Source organism: Salvelinus namaycush, chromosome 3 (assembly GCF_016432855.1).
Source record: "Salvelinus namaycush isolate Seneca chromosome 3, SaNama_1.0, whole genome shotgun sequence".
Lineage (NCBI taxonomy): Eukaryota > Metazoa > Chordata > Actinopteri > Salmoniformes > Salmonidae > Salvelinus > Salvelinus namaycush.
Window position 1 is genome coordinate 48,613,962 of NC_052309.1, and position 25,468 is coordinate 48,639,429.

The 25,468-nt window shown below is 41.5% G+C and overlaps 1 protein-coding gene across 1 annotated transcript in view; it reads right to left on the minus strand.

Moving 5' to 3' along the window:
- The window catches only part of LOC120032038 (PDZ and LIM domain protein 4-like), a 64,287-nt gene extending 41,284 nt beyond the window's left edge, over positions 1-23,003 (minus strand). Inside the window, exons 1-2 of the mRNA XM_038977960.1 lie at positions 22,700-23,003; positions 2,039-2,190 (exon numbers count right to left, since the gene is read on the minus strand). Coding sequence (XP_038833888.1) covers positions 2,039-2,190; positions 22,700-22,792 — 245 coding nt within the window. The 5' untranslated portion in view covers positions 22,793-23,003. The remainder of the gene's footprint in view (positions 1-2,038; positions 2,191-22,699) is intronic.
- Between the last annotated feature and the right edge of the window lie 2,465 nt (positions 23,004-25,468).

Below are 25,468 nucleotides of genomic sequence, written 5' to 3' on the forward strand. Positions count from 1 at the left end.
ATGTCCTGCTCAAGGGCACGCTGACCGATCTACCACCAGGCCAAAAAACGTGAACCCGAACCCTTCAAGATCCCCCCCACAGTTCCCCAATAGCTGTCCCTCAACCATTCGCGACCCCTCCCGCAGTCCCCCCCCCAAGAAGAAATAAAAAATTACAATTAATTCCATTCCCCACCCCCAAGAACCCCCCAATGCACCAACAACCAAGATAATGAACTAAAGAGAAAAAAAGGAAAAGACAGAAGAAAACAGCAAACAAAAATGCAAGAAAATCATAAATAATACATTTAAAAGGATATCAAGGAGAACTAAAATCATAACAATGCCAACTGTATATGTTTGTGTGCATGTCTGGCACTATTACATGTATGTGTGTGTTCTTGTATGTGTTTATTTGAATGAGAGTGTATGTTTATGCATGTGTACAAACACCTGCACGGTATCAGCCTCAGTAAAACCGACATTAGTTGTATTCTATTCATTGACTACAGCTCAGCGTTCAACACCATAGTACCCTCAATGCTCATCACTAAGCTAAGGATCCTGGGACTAAACACCTCCCTCTGCAACTGGGTCCTGGACTTCCTGACGGGCCGCCCCCCAGGTGGTGAGGGTAGGTAGCAACACATCTGCCACGCTGATCCTCAACACTGGAGCCACCCAGGGGTGTGTGCTCAGTCCCCTCCTGTACTCCCTGTTCACCCACAACTGCATGGCCAGGCACGACTCCAACACCATCATTAAGTTTGCAGACTACACAACAGTGGTAGGCCTGATCACCGACAAGACAGCCTATAGGGAGGAGGTCAGAGAACTGCCCGGGTGGTGCCAGAATAACAACCTATCCTTCAACGTAACCAAGACTAAGGAGATGATTGTGGACTACAGGAAAAGGAGCACCGAGCACGCCCCCATTCTCATCGACGGGGCTGTAGTGGAGCAGGTTGAGAGCTTCAAGTTCCTTGGTGTCCACATCACCAACAAACTAGAATGGTCCAAACACAGTCATTAAGAGGGCACGACAAAGCCTATTCCCCCTCAGGAAACTAAAGACTTGGCATGGGTCCTGAGATCCTCAAAAGGTTCTACAGCTGCAACATCGAGAGCATCCTGACTGGTTACATCACTGCCTGGTACGGCAATTGCTCGACCTCAGACCGCAAGGCACTACAGAGGGTCTAGCCTATTTAAAACAAGTTGTTATTTCGTTTTGAATAGAATTTGATTAGAATTCTCTTTTTAGGCCTTATCAATAATTAATTTAACCTTGCTTATTGACAATGTTTGGCATGTCCATGCTCAGCCATAATGCAATTAACAGTAGGCATAGCCCCTATATCAGTGTGAATGCTATTGAAACCATGCAATTACTTAGAACAAAGTGGACTGCAAATGGGTTCAAGTTAACCTATTTAGCAAAAATGGAATAGATCTAGATTTTATTATTTCATTTCTTTAAGCCATTTAACAAACTATAACGGACTAACATTGGAATTGGAGTTGATTTCAAGACCATACATAAAATACCATAAATACACAACCTGAAGCAGCCACATATTTGGGCTCCCAAGTGGTGCAGCGGTCTCAGGCACTGCAACTCAGTGCTTGAGGTGTCACTCCAGACACCTCGACACCCTGGTTTGAATCCAGGCTCTATCACAACCGGCAGCGATTGAGTCCCATAGGGCGGAGCACAATTGGCCCAGCATCGACCGGGATTGGCCGTTGTAGGCCGTCATTGTAAATAAGAATGGGTCCTTAACTAACTTGCCTAGTTAAATAAAGGTTTTAAAATTTAAAAAAAAGTGGAGCATGTTCTGATTGGCCAGTGAGGGGCCAAGCCTTGATTCACCCACAACTTGTTTATTCATTAAAACCCAGCCCTTTTGCGCCAACACCAGCAAGTGCACCGATTATAGTAATAATAGCCAAAAATATGTCTGCCCTGAACCTATAGTGCTACCGCGTACGCATAGATTTACCATGGCGTTATGTTTGTTCAAATAGAGCCCACAGTCACACTCCCATGTTGACGTACCTGATTATGGCCAGTGTGAGCTCCCCCATGCAGGCCTTGATCCTGTTCTGGGCCTCCATGTGTGTCATGGTCTCTGTGCTGTCCCCATTGATGACCAGGATGGTGTCTCCAGGACACAGGTCCCCCTGTGCTGCCTTACTGCCCGGTGTCACCTTAACACCAAACAAACGAGAAGATATTAGGGTGGAAGTGCCACACCCAGCCAAAATACAATAATACAGCCGGTCTATTCAGGGTGTAATGTGACCCCACCCCAGAACTATAGGTTTACATTTTCTATTGCCAGTTGCAGTGAGTGACACAGCAAAATTAGAAAGCGGACATTTAAAGCGTTATTGGTAAGCCGGGCAGTTCGAACTCTTTGACGTTTGACTACATTGAAGTGAGTGTCAATACAGTGAAAGCAGTCAAGGCAGCAGGGCGGCAGGTGGTTAGAGCGTTGGGCCAGTAACCAAAAGGTTGCTGGACCGAATCCCCGAGCAGACAATTAAAAAATAATCTGTTGTTCTTCCCCTGAAGAAGGCCCACTGTTCCTCGGTAGGCAGTCATTGTAAATAAGAATGAATTTGTAGCTGATTTGCCTAGTTAAATATAGGGTACTACTATGACCCATAGGGCTCTGGTCAAAAGTAGTGCATTATATACAAAATAGGGTGCCATTTGAGATGGATAGCACTCATGGGCTTAGTGCATCAGAACACACACATAGCCTCTGAGATACATATACTAGGAGATACATTGCAGGTTCCTTTCCGTCATCTCTCACTCCAGATATATAAAGCCCCTGTGGATGTCTTTCTGGGCCCCATAAGAGGGGCGGGGGAGAAAGAGAGAGAAAGGTGGGGGGGGAGAAAGAGAGAGATTTCTCCTCCTTCCTCTGGGTACATTTTACCTTTACAGAAACAATTGTTTACACATGACAGCAATTTTCCATAATGATCCTCCTCCCTCCCTCCATCCTCCCATCTCTTTCTATGCCTGCATCACCGGACATCTGGATTTGGCAGTTAAACAAAACCACCAAGCATCGCAATGTTCCGTCCCCTCATACAACCAGGCCAGTCTTACTCTATGACCTGCCCGTATGCATGGATTCTTTTACCTCCCCTGCAACGTGTAAACTTTCTGTTGGACCGAACCCAAACCAATCTATACATCAGGCCGAAGGAAGATGTTTAATAACCGGTCATAAAACTAATGGAGCTCCAGTTTGTTAAAATGTCAGACGCACTATTCTGTAATCAATGTCTTCAAGTGTTTCACAGCCATTAATCTTTATAGAAGAGCAATCACAACGTGATCTCATAACAAATATGACCTATTACCCTGAATGCTGTCTGCAAGTTACATTAGGATGTATTATCATTGGAACCAATGGTTGAAAGACAACTTTGTGTTAAAAGAACATTTTGACAAAATAAATCAAATAAAATGGCAGCCAACTGTTTAATGATTTGAGTACATGAACTGTGAAAACAATGTTAATGTCTCACATTATGCAAATGAAATTGCATTTGAACAATGACCTGAAGGTTATCTACATCAGGGGAGCAGGCTGGCACACTGAGCAGTGCTTTGCTTTATGAAGAAAAGCACGTAAATTCATTGTCCGTGAAAAACTAATCGCTGAGACGTGTTTCAGTGTTAAATGCAAAATGTACAGTCTCTGACTCCCTTCTCAGTCCCAGTTTCGGTAAACTGAGGGGTCACTGCCGTGGGATCTGACTAGGGCTGAGTAAACAGAGCGACAGTTCATTCGGAAAGCATTCAGACCCGTTGACTTTTTAAATTTTTTGTTTACATCACAGCCTTATTCTAAAATGTATTAAAATTGTTTTTTTCCTCATCAATCTACACACAATACCCAATAATGACGAAGCAAAAACACGTTTTTAGACATTTTTGCAAATAAAAAATTAAAAAGGAAATCACATTTACATAAGTATTCAGACCATTTACTAAGTACTTTGTTGAAGCACCTTCGGCAGCGATTACAGCCTTGAGTCTTCTTGGGTACGACGCTACAAGTTTGGCACACCTGTATTTGGTAAGTTTCTCTCATTCTTCTCTGCAGATCGTCTCAAGCTCTGTCAGATTGTATGGGGAGCGTTGCTGCACAGCTATTTTCAGGTCTCTCCAGAGCTGTTCGATCGGGTTCGGGCTCTGGCTGGGCCACTCAAGGACATTCAGAGACTTGTCCCGAAGCCAAATCTGCGTTGTCTTGACTGTGTGCTTAGGGTCATTGTCCTGTTGGAAGGTGAACCTTCACCCCAGTCCGTGGTCCTGAGCACTCTGGAGCAGGTTTTCATCAAGGATCTCTCTATACTTTGTCCATTCATTTTTCCCTCGATCCTGACTAGTCTCCCAGTCCCTGCTGCTGAACAACATCCCCACAGCATGATGCTGCCACCACCATGCTTCACCGTAGTGTGCCAGGTTTCCTCCAGACGTGACGCTTGACATGCAGGCCAAAGAGTTCAATCTTGGTTTCATCAGACCAGAGAATCTTGTTTCTCATGGTCTGAGTCATTTAAGTGTCTTTTGGCACTCCAAGTGGGCTGTCATGTGCCTTTTACTGAAGAGTGGCTTCCGTCTGGGCACTCTACAATAAAGGCCTGATTGGTGGAGTGCTGCAGAGATGGTTGTCCTTCTGGAAGGTTCTCCCTTCTCCACAGAGGAACTCTGGAGCTCGGTCAGAGTGACCATCGGGTTCTTGGTCACCTCCCAGACCAAGGCCCTTCTCCCATGCACTGATAACTGTGGGACCTTATATAGACAGGTGTTTGCCATCGAGTCATGTCAAATCAATTGAATTTAACAAAGGTGGACTCCAATAAAGTTGTAGAAACATCTCAAGGATGATCAATGGAAACAGAATGCACCGGAGCTCAATTTCGAGTCTCATAGCAAAGGGTCTGAATACTTATGTAAATAAGGTATTTCTGTTTTTAATTATTAATACATTTGCAAAAATTTCTAAAAACCAGTTTTCACTTTGTCACTATGGGGTAATGTGTGTCGATTGATGAGGACTTTATTTATTTAATCCATTTTAGAATAAGGCTGTAACGTAACAAAATGTGGAAAACGTCAAGGGGTCTGAATACTTTCCGAATGCACTGTATGTTGTGGATGATGTGGCTTTGCTGCTGTGTCACAGTGTAGGAGGTTGTGTTGTTATTGCAGAGAGACAAAGACCACCTCACTCACGTTCCCTCACTAAATCTCCACAACAGGCCTTTAATTATCGCCAATACAAAACATTTCAGAGTCCAGACCCCTTCTTAGGCATATTTAACTGACTTTGATTGCATCATGATCCAGTGCATTGCTGGAGCAATCTAAACAATCTGAGTCATTCTATGAGGTGGTCCCTTTACAGAATGACACAGTTAATCAGTAACACATTCTGTTGGTGGTTAGCATATGACATTATAATGTCACACAGATAAGCCATGGGGCTTGCCAAAGACTGAGCTCCTCCCCCAAAATACAGTATGTTCTTTTTAGGATACTGCAAGATTAACAGTTTTGGTGGGGTGTGAAAAGGAGCAGGGTCATAGTATTGTGTCGTATCATCATCATGTGCCAAAATACAGGCGAAATTCATCTGAACCGTTAACTCTGTGGTCCCGATTGGCTGTTAGGCAAGGTTACATACTTTTCTGTATACAGGCTCACATGGTGCAATAGAGGAATAATGCTGGCAACCGGACAAACAACCACTTTTGTTTGCTTGCTTGTTGGCTGATGGAAACGAAGGTTATTGCCTTGGCCTTGAGGACATTTGGGGGAAATCATTACTTTTTAGGTTACAAAATTCCCAACGCTGTTTGATTGTTGCACTCTAACAAAGAGGTTCAAATGTGCCAGTGCCATAAACAATGGAGCAGCTGTTGAGTAAATGCATTGGCTCTTTCTTTAATGAGAAGGCAAGGCCAGGGAGAGCCTGCTTGATCTTCAATGTAGCCGAGGAAAATGCCGTCGCCCATTATGCTGCTTGTATGACCGCGCGTTAGTCATTGAGTGTAATGTTCTGAATCTAATTTGTGTCGCTGAATGTCTGTTCCTTCCTTTGCAAGTGAAAGTCCACTCCTTTGCGCTCCATTGACCAATATCCATCTCCTTTCTTTGTGACGCTTCACTGAGTAATACGGTAGTACGTGCCTGAATTGTATAAATTAATTTGCCATTTGTATGAAGGTAATTGAAACCATTTTGAACGTGTTAAGTGCTGATAGAAGTGGCAGCTATTTGTGCCTCGTTCTAGAGGTGCTCATGTCACGTCTTTCAAACCTGGAGGAAGTGGCGGCAGGAACGTCTTGGCCGACAATATATAAGTAAATCTCATTTGGCTGTATGTCACATGGCTCTTGTTAGGTATGTGGCACAGTGACAGACAGAAAACTTTGGGGCACATGTCCCTGTGTTCAGCACTATGGTATTAGGGAAGCACATATCATAAAACAGCAAGGGAACGAGAAAGGCCTGTAAATCTAATTTTAGGAGGAACTAGGAGGAGAAAGGAAGAATCTACTGTACAGTGGCGTCCAGAATTATTGACACCCTTGATAAAGATGAGCAAAAATGACTGTATAAAATATATATTTCAAATACTGAACTACTGTATACTGAACAAAAATATAAACACAACATGTAAAGTGTTGGTCCATGAGCTGAAATAAAAGATTCCATACATTTTCCATTGACACACAAAAAGCTTATTTCTTTCAAATGACGTGCACAAATTTGTTTACATCTCTGTTAGTGAGCATTTCTCCTTGCCAAGATAATCCATCCACCTGATAGGTGTGGCATATCAAGAACCTGATTAAACAGCATGATCCTTACAGAGGTGCAACTTGTGCTGGGGACAGTAAAAGTACACTCTAAAATGTGCAGCTTTTTAACCCAACACAATACGTCTCAAGTTGAGGGAGCATGCAACTGGCATGCTGACTGCAGGAATGTCCACCAGAGCTGTTGCCAGATAATTGACTATTCATATACCATAAGCCGCCTCCAACATCGTTTTAGAGAATTTGGCCGTACGTCCAACCGGCCTCACAACCACAGACCACTTTAACCATGCCAGCCCAGGATCTCCACATCTGGCTTCTTCACCTGCAGGACCAGCCACCGGACAGCTGATGAAACTGAGGAGTAGTTCTGTCTGTAATAAAGCCCTTTTGTGTAGAAAAACTAATTCTGATTGGCTGGGTCTGGCTCCCCAGTGGGCGGGCATGGCTCCCAAGTGGGTGGACCTATGCCCTCCCAGGCCCACCCATGGCTGTGCCCCTGCCCAGTCATGTGAAATCCATAGATTAGGGCCTATTGAATTTATTTCAATTGACTGATTTCCTTATATGAACTGTAGTTGCTTTTATATTTTTGTTCAGTATATATTGAATGTTCAAATAATGGGGAAATTGCTCAGAGAATTTTTTATATTTTTTCTAGATTTTGTTTAACAAGAATAAACAATAAAAAACATTCTCAAAACGGTAGGGATCAAAATGATTGACACCCCTGTTTTCAATAGCTTTAAATACTTCAAATTGCGAGGATAATGGCACTGAGCCTTTTTCAAAAATGTTTAATGATTTGGAGAACACATTGGGAGGGATCTTAGACCATTCTTCCATACAAAATCCTGCCAGATTCTTGATATCCATTTTCTGCACATATGAACTGCCCTCTTCAATTCAAACCACAGGTTTTCAATGGGGTTTCAAGTCTGGAGATTAAGAAGGCCATCGCAAAATGTTTTGTGGCCAATTAACCATTTCTTTGTGGATTTTGAAGTGTTAATTGGGTTATTGTCTTGCTGGGAGATCCACTTGTGGCCAAGTTTCAGCCTCCTGGCAGAGGTAACCATGTTTTTGGCCAAAATGTCCTGGTACTGGGTAAAGTTCATTATGCAATTGACATTAAAACGGGCCCCAGGACCAGTGGAAGCAAAATAGCCCTAAAACAAGAAATATCCACCACAATATTTTACAGTAGTTATGGAGTTATTTTCTGCTCATGCATTCTCATTTCGACACCAAACTCACAACTGGTGTGCGTGGTCAAAGAGCTAGATTTTCATGTCATGTGACCAAAGCACCAGTTCCAATCCAAGTGCCAATGCCGTTTAGCAAATACCAGGCATTTACATTTGTTGGATGACATGAAAATAGAGCTCTTTGGCCATGCACACAAGTACCAGATCTTGTTTTGAGGTGTTTTGACTGATGTAATGTCTATGCTAATATGGCTCAAATTAGCTAGCTAGCTAACCAACAACTGAAACTTTGTATCTGAGAGACAATTGCTCATTGTGCAAATTGATATATGTTTTCAATAAACATTTAGAGACTAAATAGAGTTTAAATGTTGTCAACAGTCTAAGCCAACCCTGTCTGTTTTGCCCCATAGTTGCACCCACGTTGGTTTTGTTGCTAAACAACCAACCCATCTATTAAAACGGGAGTTTATTTCACGTAATAGGGTTGACCTTAAAATGAGACAGGGGGTTTTTTTAACCTTAAAATGAATCACTAATCACATGAAATAAAGAATAATATTCAGAAATGACTTTGTCAACACAACAAAATAACTAGAGATTTACAATGATGGTGAAAACTGAGAAATGTTGTGGTTAAGTGGGTAAAATCTTCCTAGAAGTTACAGAGTATCCTTAGAGGGACACGTCAAAAGGCAGAATTTTGGCACTTCAGCAACTCTTTATTTAAACGGATTTATAGAATTTTCCATGTGGTCTATTTTAAAGGGCACTTAATTTAATACAGGGATTGGTAACTCCAGTCCTCAGGGGCCGGAGTGGTGTCACTTTTCCCCATCCCTAGCAAACAAAGCTGATTAAACTAATTGCGTCCTAAACTGAAGATCATGATTAGTTGATTATTGGAGTCAGGTGTGTTAGCTGGGGCAAAAAAGGGGGACACCAATCAGGCCCAAGGACTGGAGTTGCCCATTCCTGATTTAATATAACATATTTGTGCACAAATTCTACCAAAAGGCACTAATTTCATGGAAGGACCCAGATACATTCCTATCTCTGATAAAAGATAACTTCAGAGGAAAGGAAAATATAACAGAGTCCAAATGTCGGTGAAGTTAATCTCCTTGCATTTGAAAGAAGGAAACTCAGACATTGGGAGTCAAATACAGAAGACTCCAGCCTTAACTGCTCAGATAATATTTCTCTGATAAAGTAAACATCAGTGACCCCATTCAGTAGAGAAATACATAAGAACATTGACTGAAATGTCAAATATATAGAAAAGGTTTGATAAACCTTATGCACAGGATCTGACCTTGGCATAAGTGTATAGACCTACTACTGTATAGCCTTCCTAGCTAATGTTGGTTCCCAGAACACTTTGGGAAACTTATTTGTCAAATGTCCAAAGGAGAATCTTTAGGGAAATCATCAATTTTCAGGACCACACAACAGGACATACAGCTTGGACTGGCGCGTTTTAAAAGGAAACTCGTGAAAAATCCGTAACGACAAACACATTTTAGTTTTTATTTACATGACATGGAGTTGTGAACTACTGTCCAAGAGGAATTCTGTTCATGAATTAGCACCATTAGCTGGTCTTGACTTATGTCACCTCTTGCATGGGAGTTGAATTGACATTGATTTAAAAGGTTTTATCCCCTAACTGATATTTTCTGCACATCCCTTCAAAATGCTTTAACAATTACATCAGAGATCTGGCTGGCTCCCTTGGTTGGCAATTTAGATGCATGAGTCCTACGGACTTCCCGCTCACATCTCAAGCCTAATTAGCACCTTAGCTACAAACCAGCTATTGCAATCAGGATGGTGTACTGGGAGCCAGAATTTCATTGTTTAAGAATGCAGGTGTTCTAGATCATTAACTCAGAGATATGCAAAGGTATATCTGCAGTCTGTGTAAAATAGAGGGCCGCTGAGGACCTGGATTGAAATTATTTACACCCTTAATAGAGATGAGCAATAATGACTCTATAAAATAAATTATTCAAATACTGAGCTATATGCCAAAAAAAACAGAAATGATATTATTTTATACTAATAAAATTGCTCAGAAAAAATATGAAGTAATACTTTTTTAATCAAAAAAGGTAAGGGTCAAAATGATTGAAACCCCTAAAGATTCTTATAACTAAAGTAGTCATAAGTGTCGTATTTGGTCCCATATTCCTAACACGCAATGACTACAAGCTTGTGACTCTATAAACTTGTTGGGTGCATTTCCAGTTGGTTTTGGTTGTGTTTCAGATTATTTTGTGCCCAATAGCAGTGAATGGTAAAAAATGTATTGTGTCATTTTGGAGTCACTTTTATTGTAAATAAGAACAGAATATGTTTCTAAACACTTCTACATTCATGCGGATGCTACCATGATTAAGGGCAATCCAGAATAAATTGTGAATAATGTTGAGTGAGAAAGTTACAGAGGGTCAAAGATCATACCCCCAAGACCTGCTAACCTCCCCTGTTATTGTAATGTTGAGAGGTCAGTATGTCTTGGGGGATATGATCTTTGACCCTCTGCAACTACTGTGGTTTATACAGTGCCTTCTGAACTCATTCAAACCGTTTGACTTTTCCACATATTGATACGTTACAGCCTTATTCTAAAATTAATTAAAACATGTTTCCCCATCAACCTACACACAATACCCCACAATGACAAAGAAAAAACTGTTGTTTTCTTTATTCAAATGTATTAAAAATAAAAACTGAAACATCACATTTACATAACTATTCATACCCTTCACTCAGTGCTTTGTTGAAGCACTTTTGGCAGCGATTACAGCATTGAGTCTTCTTGGGTATGATGCTACAAGCTTGGCACAGCTGTATTTGGGGAGTTTCTCCAATTCTTCTCTGCAGATCGTCTCAAGCTCTGTCAGGTTGGATGGGGAGCGTTGCTGCAAAGCATTTTTCACGTCTCTCCAGAGCTGTTCGATTGGGTTCATGTCCGGGCTCTGGCTGGGCCACTCAAGGACATTCAGAGACTTGTCCCGAAGCCACTCCTGCGTTGTCTTGGCTGTGTGCTTAGGGTCGTTGTCCTGTTGGAAGGTGAACCTTCGCCCCAGTCTGAAGACCTGAGCACTCTGGAGTAAGTTTTCATCAAGGATCTCTCTGTGCTTTGCTCTGTTCATCTTTCCCTCGATCGATCCTTGGCAAAGTCCAAGTGGGCTGTCATGTGCCTTTTACTGAGGAGTGACTACCGTTTGGCCACTCTACAATAAAGGCCTGATTGGTGGAGTGCTGCAGAGATGGTCGTCCTTCTGGAAGGTTCTCCCATCTCCACAGAGGAACTCTAGAGCTCTGTCAGAGTGACCATCGGGTTCTTGGTCACCTCTCTGACCAAGGCCCTTCTCCCCCGATTGCTCAGTTTTGTGGGTTGGCCATCTCTATGAGAAGTCTTGCTGGTTCCAAACGTCTTCCATTTAAGAATGATGGAGGCCACTGTGTTCTTGGGGACCTTCAATGCTGCAGACATTTTTTTTGGTACCATTCCCCCGAACTGTGCCTCAACACAATCCTGTCCTGGAGCTCTACAGACAATTCCTTCGACCTCATGGCTTGGTCTTTGCTGTGACATTCTCTGTCAACTGTGGGACCTTATATAGACAAAGATCAGTGCTTTTCCAAATCATGTCCAATCAATTGAATTTTGCAAAGGTGGACTCCAATCAAGTTGTAGAAACATCTAAGGATTATCAACTGAAACAGGATGCCCTCAAGCTCTATTTCGAGTCCCATAGCAAAAGGTCTGAATACTTATGTATATAAGGTATTTGTGTAGATTTTTTTTTTTAAACATTTGCAAACATTTCTAAAAACCTGTTATTATGGGGTATTGTGTGTTGATTGCTGAGGATGATTTTTAAAATCAATTTTAGAATAAGGCTGTAACGTAACAAAATGTGGAAAAAGTAAAGGGGTCTGAATACTTTCCGAAGGCACTGTAACTAGCCCCATGGGTGATCCAAGCTGGATTCCTTACCACTATCATGTTTTTTTTTTTTATATATCGGAGTTGACTACATTAGACACTTTCATTGTGTGTTATGGTAAGCATTTCACTGCAAGGTCTACACCTGTTGTATTCAACGCACGTGACAAAAAAAACCTTTGATTTGATGTTATTTTAAGCACTGTAGATAAGGTATTTAGGTGGTTACATTTGTCATATTTCACACATGTACAAGTGAGAATTGGAAATGTGTTTTTTGCATATCCCACTCTTTAAACTTCAGTCCTTGACAAGAGTCACTAGAGACTCAATGCAACAAGAAGATAGAACACATTTCAAACGTTGCTTGTTAGGGTGAGGTTGCAGAAACAATGGAATGGAGAGAGGGGTCGGAGATCAGCCATTATTGATGGCGACCCTGGAGCAATTAGGGTTAAGTGCCTTGCTCAAGGGCACGTCGACAGATTTTTCACCTAGGGGAATTGAACCAGCAAACCTTTTGGTTACAGGCCCAACGCTCCTAATCGCTAGGCTACCTGCCACCCTGTGATTTGTCAGTGGGCACGTCCCAAATCACACCCTATTCCCATAGTGCACTAGTTTTGACCAGATCCCTATGGGCCCTGATCTTAAGTAGTGCACCACATAAGGAATAGGGTGTCATTTGGGATGCCACCAGTGACTTTTTATAGTGCCAGCGATGCAGTTTGGGTATTGGTCTAACTGGCCGAAGGAAGATTTTCTGAGAAAGCCTTGTCTAATAATGTCTTGGTACAATAAAATCCACAAGCATGATATCAGATGATCAGCACTTGCACTGCATAAAGTCATGGTACTGTAAACCCTTGAAAGCTATTTTTTTGTTTTACGTACGCTAAGCAAGGATGTCAATGGCCTAGAACAGTGGTCCCAAAATGTTTATAGTCCCGTACCCCTTCAAACATTCAACCTCCAGCTGCGTACCCCCTCTAGCAACAGGGTCAGCGCACACTCAAATGTTGTTTTGTTGCCATCATTGTAAGCCTGCCACACACACACTTTACGATAAATTTATTAAACATAAGAATGAGTGTGAGTTTTTTGTCACAACCCGGCTCGTGGGACGTGACAAAGAGCTCTTATAGGACCAGGGCACAGATAACAAATAAATAATCATCAATCATTTTGCTCTTTATTTGACCATCTAACATATAAAACTTTATTTGTTCATCAATAATAGAGAATAACTCACCACAGGTTAATGAGAAGGGTGTGCTTGAAAGGATGCACATAACTCTGCAATGTTGGGTTGTATTGGAGAGAGTCTCAGTCTTAAATCATTTTCCACACACAGTCTGTGCCTGTATTTAGTTTTCATGTTAGTGAGGGCAGATGGGTACAGTGCGTGGTTGCAAAGGGCATCAGTGTCTTAACAGAGCGATTTGCCAAGGCAGGATACTCTGAGAGCAGCCTAATCCAGATATCTGGCAGTGGCTTCTGATTAAATTACATTTTCACAGAACCGCTTGTTGCAATATCAATGAGGCTCTCTTGTTATCGGTAAGTGGACTGGAGGCAGGACATGAAAGGGATAATGAATCCAGTTGTTTGGGTCATCCGTTTCGGGAAAGTACCTGCGTAATTGCACACCAAACTCACTCAGGTGCTTCGCTATATCACATTTGACATTGTCCGTCATCCAGCTATGACGCATAGAATTCACTGGCTTGTATGTGAAGCAGTAATTGTTTCAAAAAATCTCCTGCCATGTCACTGATGCGTCATGAAACAGTGTTGTCTGACAAAGACATTGTCTGTATAGTTTTTTGGCCTTTTCCCCCAGGATTGTCCCAGCCATATCCACAGCAGCAGGAAGAATTAAGTCCTCCACAATAGTATGGGCTTGCTTGTCCTAGCCACTTGGTAGTTCACCATATCAATCGCTTCTAGCCCCTTCTTATTAACAGTATCTGTTGCTTTTATACATGTCTTACTACTTGAAAATCGTCTTAATTCTCGCTCAAAAAACTCCCGTGGCTTATTTTTCAAATTGGCATGTTTTGTTTCTAAATGTCTGCACAAGAGTGAAGGTTTCATCGAGTTGGGAGATAGTACTTTTGAACATATAACACACTGTGGCTGAGGAAAGGCACTACTCTCAACATAAGTGAACCCCAAATCAATGTAGTTCTCATCCTATTTGCACAACTTCATTGGTCCAACGTCCCTGTCTGTTGTTCGGTGCTTTCACGGGTAAGGGGGCAGTAGCTCTTCGGCTGCATCAGATTCACAACTGTCAGTGTCCATGCTAGCTGGACTAACAACAAATGTAGAATTACTGATGCTAGCATTGGATGTGCTTGTGGAAGCAGAACAACTTGTGTCATCGACAGGTGCAGGTGTAATACCGCTGGTAGTAGCAGTACTACCAGTAGAGCTGGTATGTGTCTCTTTGGACACATTACTTTCTTTAAAAAAAAATCATTTATCCATTATCGAGCAATCGGAATAAGCAGCAGCTACGTTTGGCTACATACGGACCGTTAGTAGAATTCCAGCGAGCGAGTAACAGTTAATGCAATTGGATGTTAATTATTTGACCAGCCTACCTGTATTTGACATTGTGTTGTTATTTTTCTGAACACTAGATGGTTTAATTTGATTTTTTCCGGTGAAACGAGGCTAATCAGGTGAGAAAAAAACCTCACCCAAATGTCTAGCCCCGTTGGAAAATATAAAATTTGGGAATATCTGGCCTAGAACACGAGAGGCTACTTCAGGTGAACTTGAGTCAGTCTCCCCTTGTGAATCTAGAAATTACACCCCTGGTTGCAGTGGTAGTTAAAGAGTCTGGAGGCTTGCAGCTGAGACAACACCTGGAATCCCTCAGTAGCACCACAATCTCTGATGAAAAACAAATGTCAACGCCCAGCACACTCCAGGACGCCACCACTGTTTACCCTGACTGACTATTGGCTACTGCCAAGTCCCCTGCTGGCCCCCTGACTCTTTCAGAACCTTAGAAATCGACCCATAGGACCCATATTTTGAGGTAAAGTAAGGTTGTTGATGAGCTGTTAGTCAGTTATGAAAAAAATATATACATATACAGTGGGGAGAACAAGTATTTGATACACTGCCGATTTTGCAGATTTTCCTACTTACAAAGCATGTAGAGGTCTGTCATTTTTATTATAGGTACACTTCAACTGTGAGAGACGGAATCTAAAACAAAAATTAATTAATTAATTTGCATTTTATTGCATGACATAAGTATTTGATCACCTACCAACCAGTAAGAATTCCGGCTCTCACAGACCTGCTCACAGACCTGTTCGAAGCCCTCCTGTTCTCCACTCATTACCTGTATTAACTGCACCTGTTTGAACTCGTTACCTGTATAAAAGACACCTGTCCACGCACTCAAACAAACAGACTCCAACCTCTCCACAATGGCTAAGACCAGAGAGCTGTGTAAGGACATCAGGGTTAAATTTTAGACCTGCACAAGGCTGGGATGGGCTACAGGACAATAGGCAAGCAGCTTGGTGAGAAGGCAACAACTGTTGGCGCAATTATTAGAAAATGGAAGAAGTTCAAGATGACGGTCAATCACCCTCGGTCTGGGGCTCCATGCAAGATCTCACCTCGTGGGGCATCAATGATCATGAGGAAGGTGAGGGATCAGCCCAGAACTACACGGCAGGACCTGGTCAATAACCTGAAGAGAGCTGGGACCACAGTCTCAAAGAAAACCATTAGTAACACACTACGCCGTCATGGATTAAAATCTTGCAGCGCACGCAAGGTCCCCCTGCTCAAGCCAGCGCATGTCCAGGCCCGTCTGAAGTTTGCCAATGACCATCTGGATGATCCAGAGGACGAATGGGAGAAGGTCATGTGGTCTGATGAGACAAAAATAGAGCTTTTTGGTCTAAACTCCACTCGCCGTGTTTGGAGGAAGAAGAAGGATGAGTACAACCCCAAGAACACCATCCCAACTATGAGGCATGAAGGTGGAAACATCATTCTTTGGGGATGCTTTTCTGCAAAGGGGACAGGACGACTGCACCGTATTGAGGGGAGGATGGATGGGGCCATGTATCGCGAGATCTTGGCCAACAACCTCCTTCCCTCAGTAAGAACATTGAAGATGGGTCGTGGCTGGGTCTTCCAGCATGACAACGACCCGAAACACACAGCCAGGGCAACTAAGGAGTGGCTCCGTAAGAAGGATCTCAAGGTCCTGGAGTGGCCTAGCCAGTCTCCAGACCTGAACCCAATAGAAAATCTTTGGAGGGAGCTGAAAGTCCGTATTGCCCAGCGACAGCCCCGAAACCTGAAGGATCTGGAGAAGGTCTGTATGGAGGAGTGGACCAAAATCCCTGCTGCAGTGTGTGCAAACCTGGCCAAGAACTACAGGAAACGTATGATCTCTGTAATTGCAAACAAATGTATCAAATACTTATGTCATGCAATAAAATGCAAATTAATTACTTAAAAATCATACAATGTGATTTTCTGGATATTCCGTCTCTCACAGTTGAAGTGTACCTATGATAAGAATTACAGACCTCTGCATGCTTTGTAAGTAGGAAAACCTGCAAAATCGGCAGTGTATCAAATACTTGTTCTCCCCACTGTATAAATATATATATAATAAGCTTATTATATATATATTATTTATTGTATTATAAATTGATATTATACAGGATTAAAGCTTATTATATTGATATAATTTGACCCCCACAGTAAGCTACTGTCTTGTTAGTATCCTCATCATAATGTGGGTGTTGATAAAAGTACAACAGATATGCCAACATAGACAGCCTGTCCTGTGTCATGTAGCAAAATTGTAGCAGGTTTGTTTTGGACTTCTTGACAGAGCAGAATTATGTGGTAACGGTCACATTTCGCAATGAAAGCATGGCAGCACGCTACACTTCATTCATTCAACACTACTTTCCCATGCGAGAGGGCCTCACCACTTCAAATTGTATAATAAATGGAAAGTGAACAGAACACCTAATAGATACAGACTTTGTGGGTGTTTGGGCTAACAAACAGCAGCCATAACGACACAAAGTGGTGAGTCTGGCACACTTGAATAAACTTTGAGGCATGAGCTGGTGGATAGTTGAAACACAATCTCACACTCAATTCGTGCAAATATGTACAAAAAGTATTTCAACAGATTTAGCGCATTTTTGTGTGGCTTAATTGGTGTGAAAAGACACATTTTTGTAATTTGTCGAAAAATACACCAATTTTCGTGCCACTTCATTCATAGGAAAATTATTTTTGGGGTGGCAAACTTCAGAACAATCTTTCGAAGGTTTTTAGAGCAATGCACGATATGCAATGGTCTTCTACAAACAAACGGGTTAACAGCCCAATATTGCTAATCAACCAGGTTGTCACCAAAATAATTATACTATAATAGTAGCAGTTTTGTATTTTTATTAATGCCAATACTGTTTTCTTTGCTTGTTTTCAGTTAATAGTTTGGGACATGGGGCACTTGTAGTAGCCCTACATGATTTTCTTCATAACGCATTTCATTTTTCGTGGAGGCTACATTACACAATTTTCTTCTAAATGCATTTAATACAAGGCTCCACTTTTTAGTGTACATTACACCATTTCTTTCATCATGCATTTTATACAAGGCTATGTCGAGTTTTATAAGGGTTGCCAGATTGGAAGAAAAAAAAACAGATACACTACAGGTCAAAAGTTTTATAACACCTACTCATTCAAGGGTTTTTCTTTATTTGTACTATTTTCTACATTGTAGAATAATAGTGAAGACATCAAAACTATGAAATAACCCACATGGAATCATGTAGTAACCAAAAAAGTGTTTTATATTTGAGATTTTTCAAAGTAGCCACCCTTTGCCTTGATGACACGCTCTTGGCAATCTCTCAACCAGCTTCATGAGGTAGACACCTGGAATTATTTCAATTAACAGGTGTGCCTTGTTAAAAGAACATTTTTGAGCCAATCAGTTATGTTGTGAAAAGGTAGGGGTGGTATACAGAAGGGAAGTTAGGAACCAATATACACAGGCAGTTAGGAAAGCAAATGCTAGCTTTTTCAAACTGAAACTTGCATCCTGTAGCACAAACTCCAAAAGGTTCTGTGACACTGTAAAGTCCATGGAGAAAAAGAGCACCTCCTCCCAGCTGCCCACTGCACTGAGGCTAGGAAACACTGTTACCACCGATAAATTCAAGATAATTGAGAATATCAATAAGCATTTTTCTACGACTGGCCATGCTTTCCACCTGGCTACCCTTACCCCAGTCAACAGCAACTAGCCCAAACCTCCCCCATTTCTCCTTCGCCCAAATCCAGATAGCTGATGTTCTGAAAGAGCAGCAAAATCTGGACCCCTACAAATCAACCGGGCTAGACAATCTGGACCCTCTCTTTCTAAAATGATCCTCCGAAATTGTTGCAACCCCTATTACTAGACTGTTCAACCTCTCTTTCATATTGTCTGAGATCCCCAAAGATTGGAAAGCTGTCGTGGTCATCCCCCTCTTCAAAGGTGAGACAGTCTAGACCCAAACTGCTACAGGCCTATATCTATCCTACCCTGCCTTTCTAAGGTCTTCGAAAGCCAAGTTAACAAACAGATCACCGACCATTTCGAATCCCACCGTACCTTCTCCGCTATGCAATCTGGTTTCCGAGCTGGTCATAACCGCCATAGATAGAGACAATACTGTGCAGCTGTATTCATCGACCTGGCCAAGGCTTTCGACACTGTCAACCACCACATTCTTATCGGCAGACTCAACAGCCTTGGTTTCTCAAATGACTGCCTTGCCTGGTTCACCAACTGCTTCTCAGACAGAGTTCAATGTTTCAAATCGGCGGGCCTGTTGTCCGGACCTCTGGCAGTCTCTATGGGGGTGCCACATGGTTCAATTCTTGGGCTGACTCTTTTCTCTGTATAGAGAAAAGAGGTCTTCTGTTTCTCCACATTTATTGATGAATTAATTTCCCATCATGAAAATGCATCCCCATTACCCAATCAAATACCTTCATGGTAACAAAAAAAAATCCAATCTGGCAACCCTCAAAATCCGACATAGCACCAGTATCCCAAAGTATTAAGCAAAAACAAGAATGGAAAAGAGCATTGGCATTAGTTATCAAAAATAGAAACGTAAAGCTACTATTATATTATATGTATTTCAGTGACAACCTGGTTGATTAACAATATTGGGTTGTACACACGCTTGTTTTTTTTATATAAATAAGTATGGGACACAAACAAAGAACACCATTGCCGAAAATGCGTTGCTCCAATAACTTTCAAAAGATTGTTCCGAAGTTTGCCCCCTTCATTTATTTTTTCCTCTGAATGAAGTCACACATAAATGTGTGTATTTTTCTACGAATGAAGTCACACAAAACGCACAAGAACGCACAAAATCTGCTGAAATACATTTTGTACACATTTGCAAGAATTGAGTGCGAGATTGTGTTGCAACAACAGGTGTCACTGTGCACACACACACACCAAGTTTCCGCCTGGCAACTTCAGACTGCAGGCGTACACTTAAAACGGACATTGTACATGATGAGCACATCCAAATGAAGAAACTCTCTTGGCACTGTCACCGACCGTGAAGAGACCTGGGACTGAGCCCCTGTCAGTCTGCCCTCCAAATTCGCTGCAATGTTCTGCTGCATAGCCTCGACAAATACCTTGCATAGCCTACAGTAGCTTAACAAGTCTAACAGCTAGGTCTATATGACGAGAGGGACGCTCAGAATAGAGGGGAACAAAACATCTGTGTGTAAAAGAAACGAAGGACCTTATCCATGGTGCTTTATTAACAGTACCCCCCCCCACGGCAACTATCCTTCTAACGACTGTAGGTTTATTATCTTGCGATCCTGGAGACCAGGAGCTAGGAGTGTGTATATGTCCGATGTCGAGCTGCCCTCCAAATTCTCTACAACACTGCTATTTTGCAGCCCATTATAAACCAAGACTAAACCTACAGCCGTCCACTAGATTGAGTACCCATAACCCGTAGACTAACAGTAGGTTAAAGTGGGCAAGTGAAAGTAAATTAGACTATAGCATGTCGGCATTATAGGCCTATCCAACAGCTGCGAGAGGAGAGAAGCAGGGATTTTAAGTGTCTGTGGAAGGAGAGGCAACTCAAGGATCACTCCTACAAAGCAGCATATAGGCGCTGTTTAAATATATTCATGGGTGGATTCTCCCATTCTTGAAATAATCATTGATCTAAATATACAGTATATATTAGATCAATGATGAGCAATGATCATAGTCTATAGAAATAATCACTGATCCGACATGACTTGGTTGGTAGCCTAGCGTAAAATCTCCTTTCACACGTCTATCGGTGATGTCTTCAAGGATGGTCGAATGGAGGACGCACAGCTTGTCTCAAAACAGGGGCATAGTCTCCATTATAGGCTTGCATTTGTCTCAGCTACACTGCAAACTTAGGCTACTTGATCATCGTATAGAGGCTAGTGTCAACTCTAGACCTATAACAGGCTATAATAATGGACCGTAAAATTGCTGTCTCAGACGTGGCTATGCAGGCTGCAAGGTGTCTTCCATCACAATGGTTCGGGGGTAGCCCGAGAGCTAGACAGGGACTCACAATTCTTCTCGATGCAATCTGTGCATTCGGCTACATTAACAAGATAATAAACCTAGACCTATGAGGCTACTTCACTGGAAATGTACATAAACACCATGCCATTTTGCACAGATTTGTAAATTAACCTTCCGTTTCAACATAATAGGCTAGGCCTAGCTGTTAGACTCTCTATGCAAAGTGTTGGCATAGGCACAGGGGATTAAGGAGAACGTTGTAGCACATTTGAAGGGCAGCCTGCAGGGACTGATGCACACAACTCCATGTGTTCCCAGTCAGTGACAGTAAGAAGAGAGTAAACTCCATTTGGTGGCCTGACAACGCACCACGGCCGTTAGAATGGTATAGCATTACTTTGGGGATATCTGGTGTGTGTGTGTGTGTGTGTAACTTCGCCTCCAAGGACCACATTAATTTACCACTTTATTGTATAGTGTAGGCAAGGCTAATCTCCCCCCAAACTGAAGTGGTAGCGTCCAAATGAACCACATACTTAGAAAGCACCCGTTTCCCCAGCCACACCAATATAAAAAATATATATTTTACAAACGAATCAAAATAAATTTGAAAACGATTCAAATCTAAATTTTACAGTGTAGAAAAATTTGAATTTTAAAACAGTTTTCCATTATTAAATTTAAACAAGTGGATCAGAAAATGGAGAACTTGAGAAATGTAAACTAATATTATATTATTCAATTTGAAGGAGTGCATTAGATCATTAGACTGGAAAGCATTACATGGATCCCCATCTGTATACGTTTTGGTATTATTCAATGGCAAATAGCCATCTGAATTCACAATTAGGGTAGTAGACGGTAACTAGCCCCCTGGGGTAACTGCCCCCTGTAATTCATATAAAGACCATAGGATGTCCCAAAATTACTGTTCTTGCTTATCAAAAAATGTCCTCTGTGTCATCACAACTTTTGGAGATATTTCAACAAAACGATGTTGTGATAAGTTGATCAAATTTTTTGTAGATATATTCCAATGAGGTTAGATTTATAATTTGTTTTTAATATAAGAAGGAAAGCCTTAAGATACAACCCCCCCCAACTAGCCCCTGTTTCTACCTGTCATTTAGAAAATGACTAGCCCAGTTAGTGCTAGTTTATGCTTACTTGCTAGCTAGCAACTTCACTAGCAGTAAATGCTAGCCAGCTAGCTAGTTAGCATAATATGCTAGGAGTACTAGCTAGCAATCTTACTACCAGATCGTCTGAGGTAAAATACATTAAAAAAAGATAACACAACTTAATTTCAGTTGTAAATGTTTCCACCAGTGACTGATAGCTTTACAGTTAATGCAACTTTATAGCCTTTTAGCTATTTTACAAAGTATTTTATGTCATATAGCTAGATAGCTACCTACATTTTTAAGAGAGAGCTTTTCAATTGGCATCTCTCTCCCTGTTTTCAGGCACAGGTGGGGACTGGATTAGGTGTGAGCAGTGCAGGATGTGGGCTCATGAGTTGAGCTCCAGTTTTACTAGGGATAGCTTTATTTGTGACCTACAGATACAAATTACAATTGTGCAATAGCAGAGCATAAGAGAGTTGCCACATCAATTTTACACAGAGTTAAGTTATTGTTATTAAATGTTATATTCCAATGTCATTTAATGGTATTATTTATATTCCATTCCAATGATTTACCCCGGTAGAAGATTATGGCATAGGGTTTCACACAAGTGTGTTAAAATCCATTTAATCAGTTTCACTTAGAAATTATTTTTTTTAAATGCCCATTTTCTAAAAACATTTAATGAAAAAACTAAGAAAGTGTAAACTGTAGCCATTTATTTCCCTTTATAGTTTATTTGCCTAACAACATACCATTTTTTTCCAAACGTTGCTTTTTTTTGTGTCAGCAATTAGACATTGTTCTTAGGTGGGGCTAGTTACCCCCTAGTACCCTATGCGGTGGTGCCAAATTAGGCTAGATGAAAGACATTAGACCAAACGCATCGTGAAGGTAAAGCAATCGTATTTAGACATGAGAATAAATACATGGAAACACATTTACATACCCTCGAAATAGTTAACGGTGTACTGAAGTCTCTTCCACCGACCAGTCGAAAACCCCAAGGTGAGGGTCCATTCAATGTCACGGTGTGGGGCATAGCTGATCTATAAAAATAATATCCGTAAGAACTGGGCGATAAACTGTGCGAAATAACTAGGTCCACTACCTAGGAGCTGCTTGGCAACACTGTCTGTCGCAAAACTTTCTTCCCTACTTGATTCAACCTTAAATAATGATGTCGTCTCTGACGTGTGATGGGGATTTGCGCTATGAAAACGCTTGACTGCCCGCTTCGTACAGAGTTGACTGAATGGGAGGGACGTGAGCGCAACGAAACGCTTGCCTGACGACTCACCCTGAATTTAATTCCGCTGCTCCATCGATCGTTACAAAGAAACGTCAGTTGACCAGAGTGATGTGGATGTGTAGCCAGGCAAACGCGACTCTATGGAAACAAGTCCACTCTTTATGGGTTGAGGATGACAGACACTCTAGTCTAAAAGTACCTACTGTATTTTTTTAACTAAAGAAAAGAAAAGTAAATGATTGGGATGGCTACTATAAACCAGTTCCCAGGGTCCAGTTAGGGGTGGTGTGTGTGTGTGTGTGTGTGTGTGTGTGTGTGTGTGTGTGTGTGTGTGTGTGTGTGTGTGTGTGTGTGTGTGTGTGTGTGTGTGTGTGTGTGTGTGTGTGTGTGTGTGTGTGTGTGTGTGTGTGTGTGTGTGTGTGTGTGTGTGTGTGTGTGTGAGAGAGTGAGGGTGAGGGACAGCATTATTTGTTCAAAACACCACCATTACCATTACTCAGACTACGGAGAGATAATATATTGTGGACTATAACCTACCCAGATAAAGCAACTGAATAATAGATAGAACTGAAAAATGATCATGTCAGCAGCTGAGATTGATTGAAAAAATGACAATGTGGGTGCATTCAAAAACACACCATGTCAATTTATTATGGGATCCTCTGGTCTCTTCCCTCATTTCCTCAGGCAATTATAGAGTGACTCACAGAGTATGATTTCTGTGTGTGAGTCTATGACCTCATAGACATTCCAGCATGGCTAGGCTAGCCCTGTCTCCGAACAAAACAGACATGGGAAGTGAAGATGTGTCTGAGTGTATACTGGTGAATACTATTGAGTCAGAGTGAGTCAGAGGGAAACATATCTATACCTGCCTCAGAGTAGCCTGACTGATGTAACTGATGTCTAATGATAACATTTCGAATGGTATTGGAAAGTGTGTGTGTGCCTGCATGCGTACGGACGTGTGTGCATGCTTGCGTGTGCGTGAGTTTGTCTGTGATCACAATCGTTGGCAGCATTTTGCTGTTCTGTCTCTTTTCTCAATCAAATATGATTCAATGGGTTTGAAAGGTATACACACTGATTAAAATGAATGTGATTGTCAATGAGAGCCTATCAAACCAGTGATATTTGAAGTGTCCTACATGCTAAGGAGCCATAGTAGACTTGTAGGAGACTGAGATGAGTCATTTGTGTTGCAACCTGGAGCTTTTCAGCTCTATCGCCATGCCAGTGTCTGGAGAATGACTTAATCTCTGTCAATGCAAGTGTTGCACAAACTATTGGTCATCAACCCTTCTGTTTCTAAACAATATATGTAAATTATGCCCATTCTTCCTTTTAAACACAGTCGTAATGTCTCAACACCACTAGTTTAAGGCCTTGTGTATGGCCTGCAGATGTACAATAGGTAACATTTTCGGTGAAGTGAAAAAATCGAAGGTTTGTCTTTGTGTCTCACAGCTTGTTTGAGAGATTCATGTCGCCAGCGTTGCAGATGCTTCGTGGTACAGTATGAGACAGTATTACAGACAGTGGGAACAATGGTGGCACTGCACATTCACTGTCTAAATGTCCCATAGGGAAATTAAAACATTTATGGAAATAATGCAGTTTAATTCATGTGGTTAGAAAATGTTGAGTGGAACATTAGAAGCAGATGTAATGGTTAGACAACCACAGAGCCAAATGATCTCTAGTTAACCTCAGTTTATAGAGCAGGCCTATACAATGTGCCCATCAGCCACGACTCATCGGGAGAGTGAGTTATGGTGATAGTGACAATGAATAGGAATGTGATGATGGTAAAGATGAAAAGGAACTATTTGCAGCTTTTCCCTGCCTGCTCAGGGTCAATTTACTTTGCTATCCGTCACTGTATTTGAAGAGTTTCATTCCAAAATGCTATGTATCAATTTTCAGAAATATTGGTAAATTAGCTTTTATTGTTTAAAGAAATTATGAAAGATGGGTGTGTTTTTTCATTATCTAATCACGGCATGGGGTTGATCAATGACAGACATGTATTTGCTTAAAATCTATCACTTCCCACTGAGAACACTCTGGTTAAATCAATGTTGTTTCCACATCATTTCAACTAAATAACTAAGGAGATGATTTAGGACATCAATATTATTTTTTTTTTTTTTACAATAATATGAAATCTGTTTGTAAAACATTTACATTTTACATTTTAGTAATTTAGCAGATGCTCTTATCCAGAGTGACTTACAGTAAGTAGATTTCATCTTAAGATAGTTAGGTGAGACAGTGCATTCGGAAAGTATTCAGACCCCTTAACTTTTCCACATTTTGTTACGTTACAGCCTTTTTCTAAAAAGTATTAAATCATTTTGTGTCACAGTGCCACAGTGTCTCCTGACCCCTCCTGTCTCAGCCTCCAGTATTTATGCTGCAGTAGTTTATGTGTCGGGGGGCAAGGGTCAGTCTGTTATATCTGGA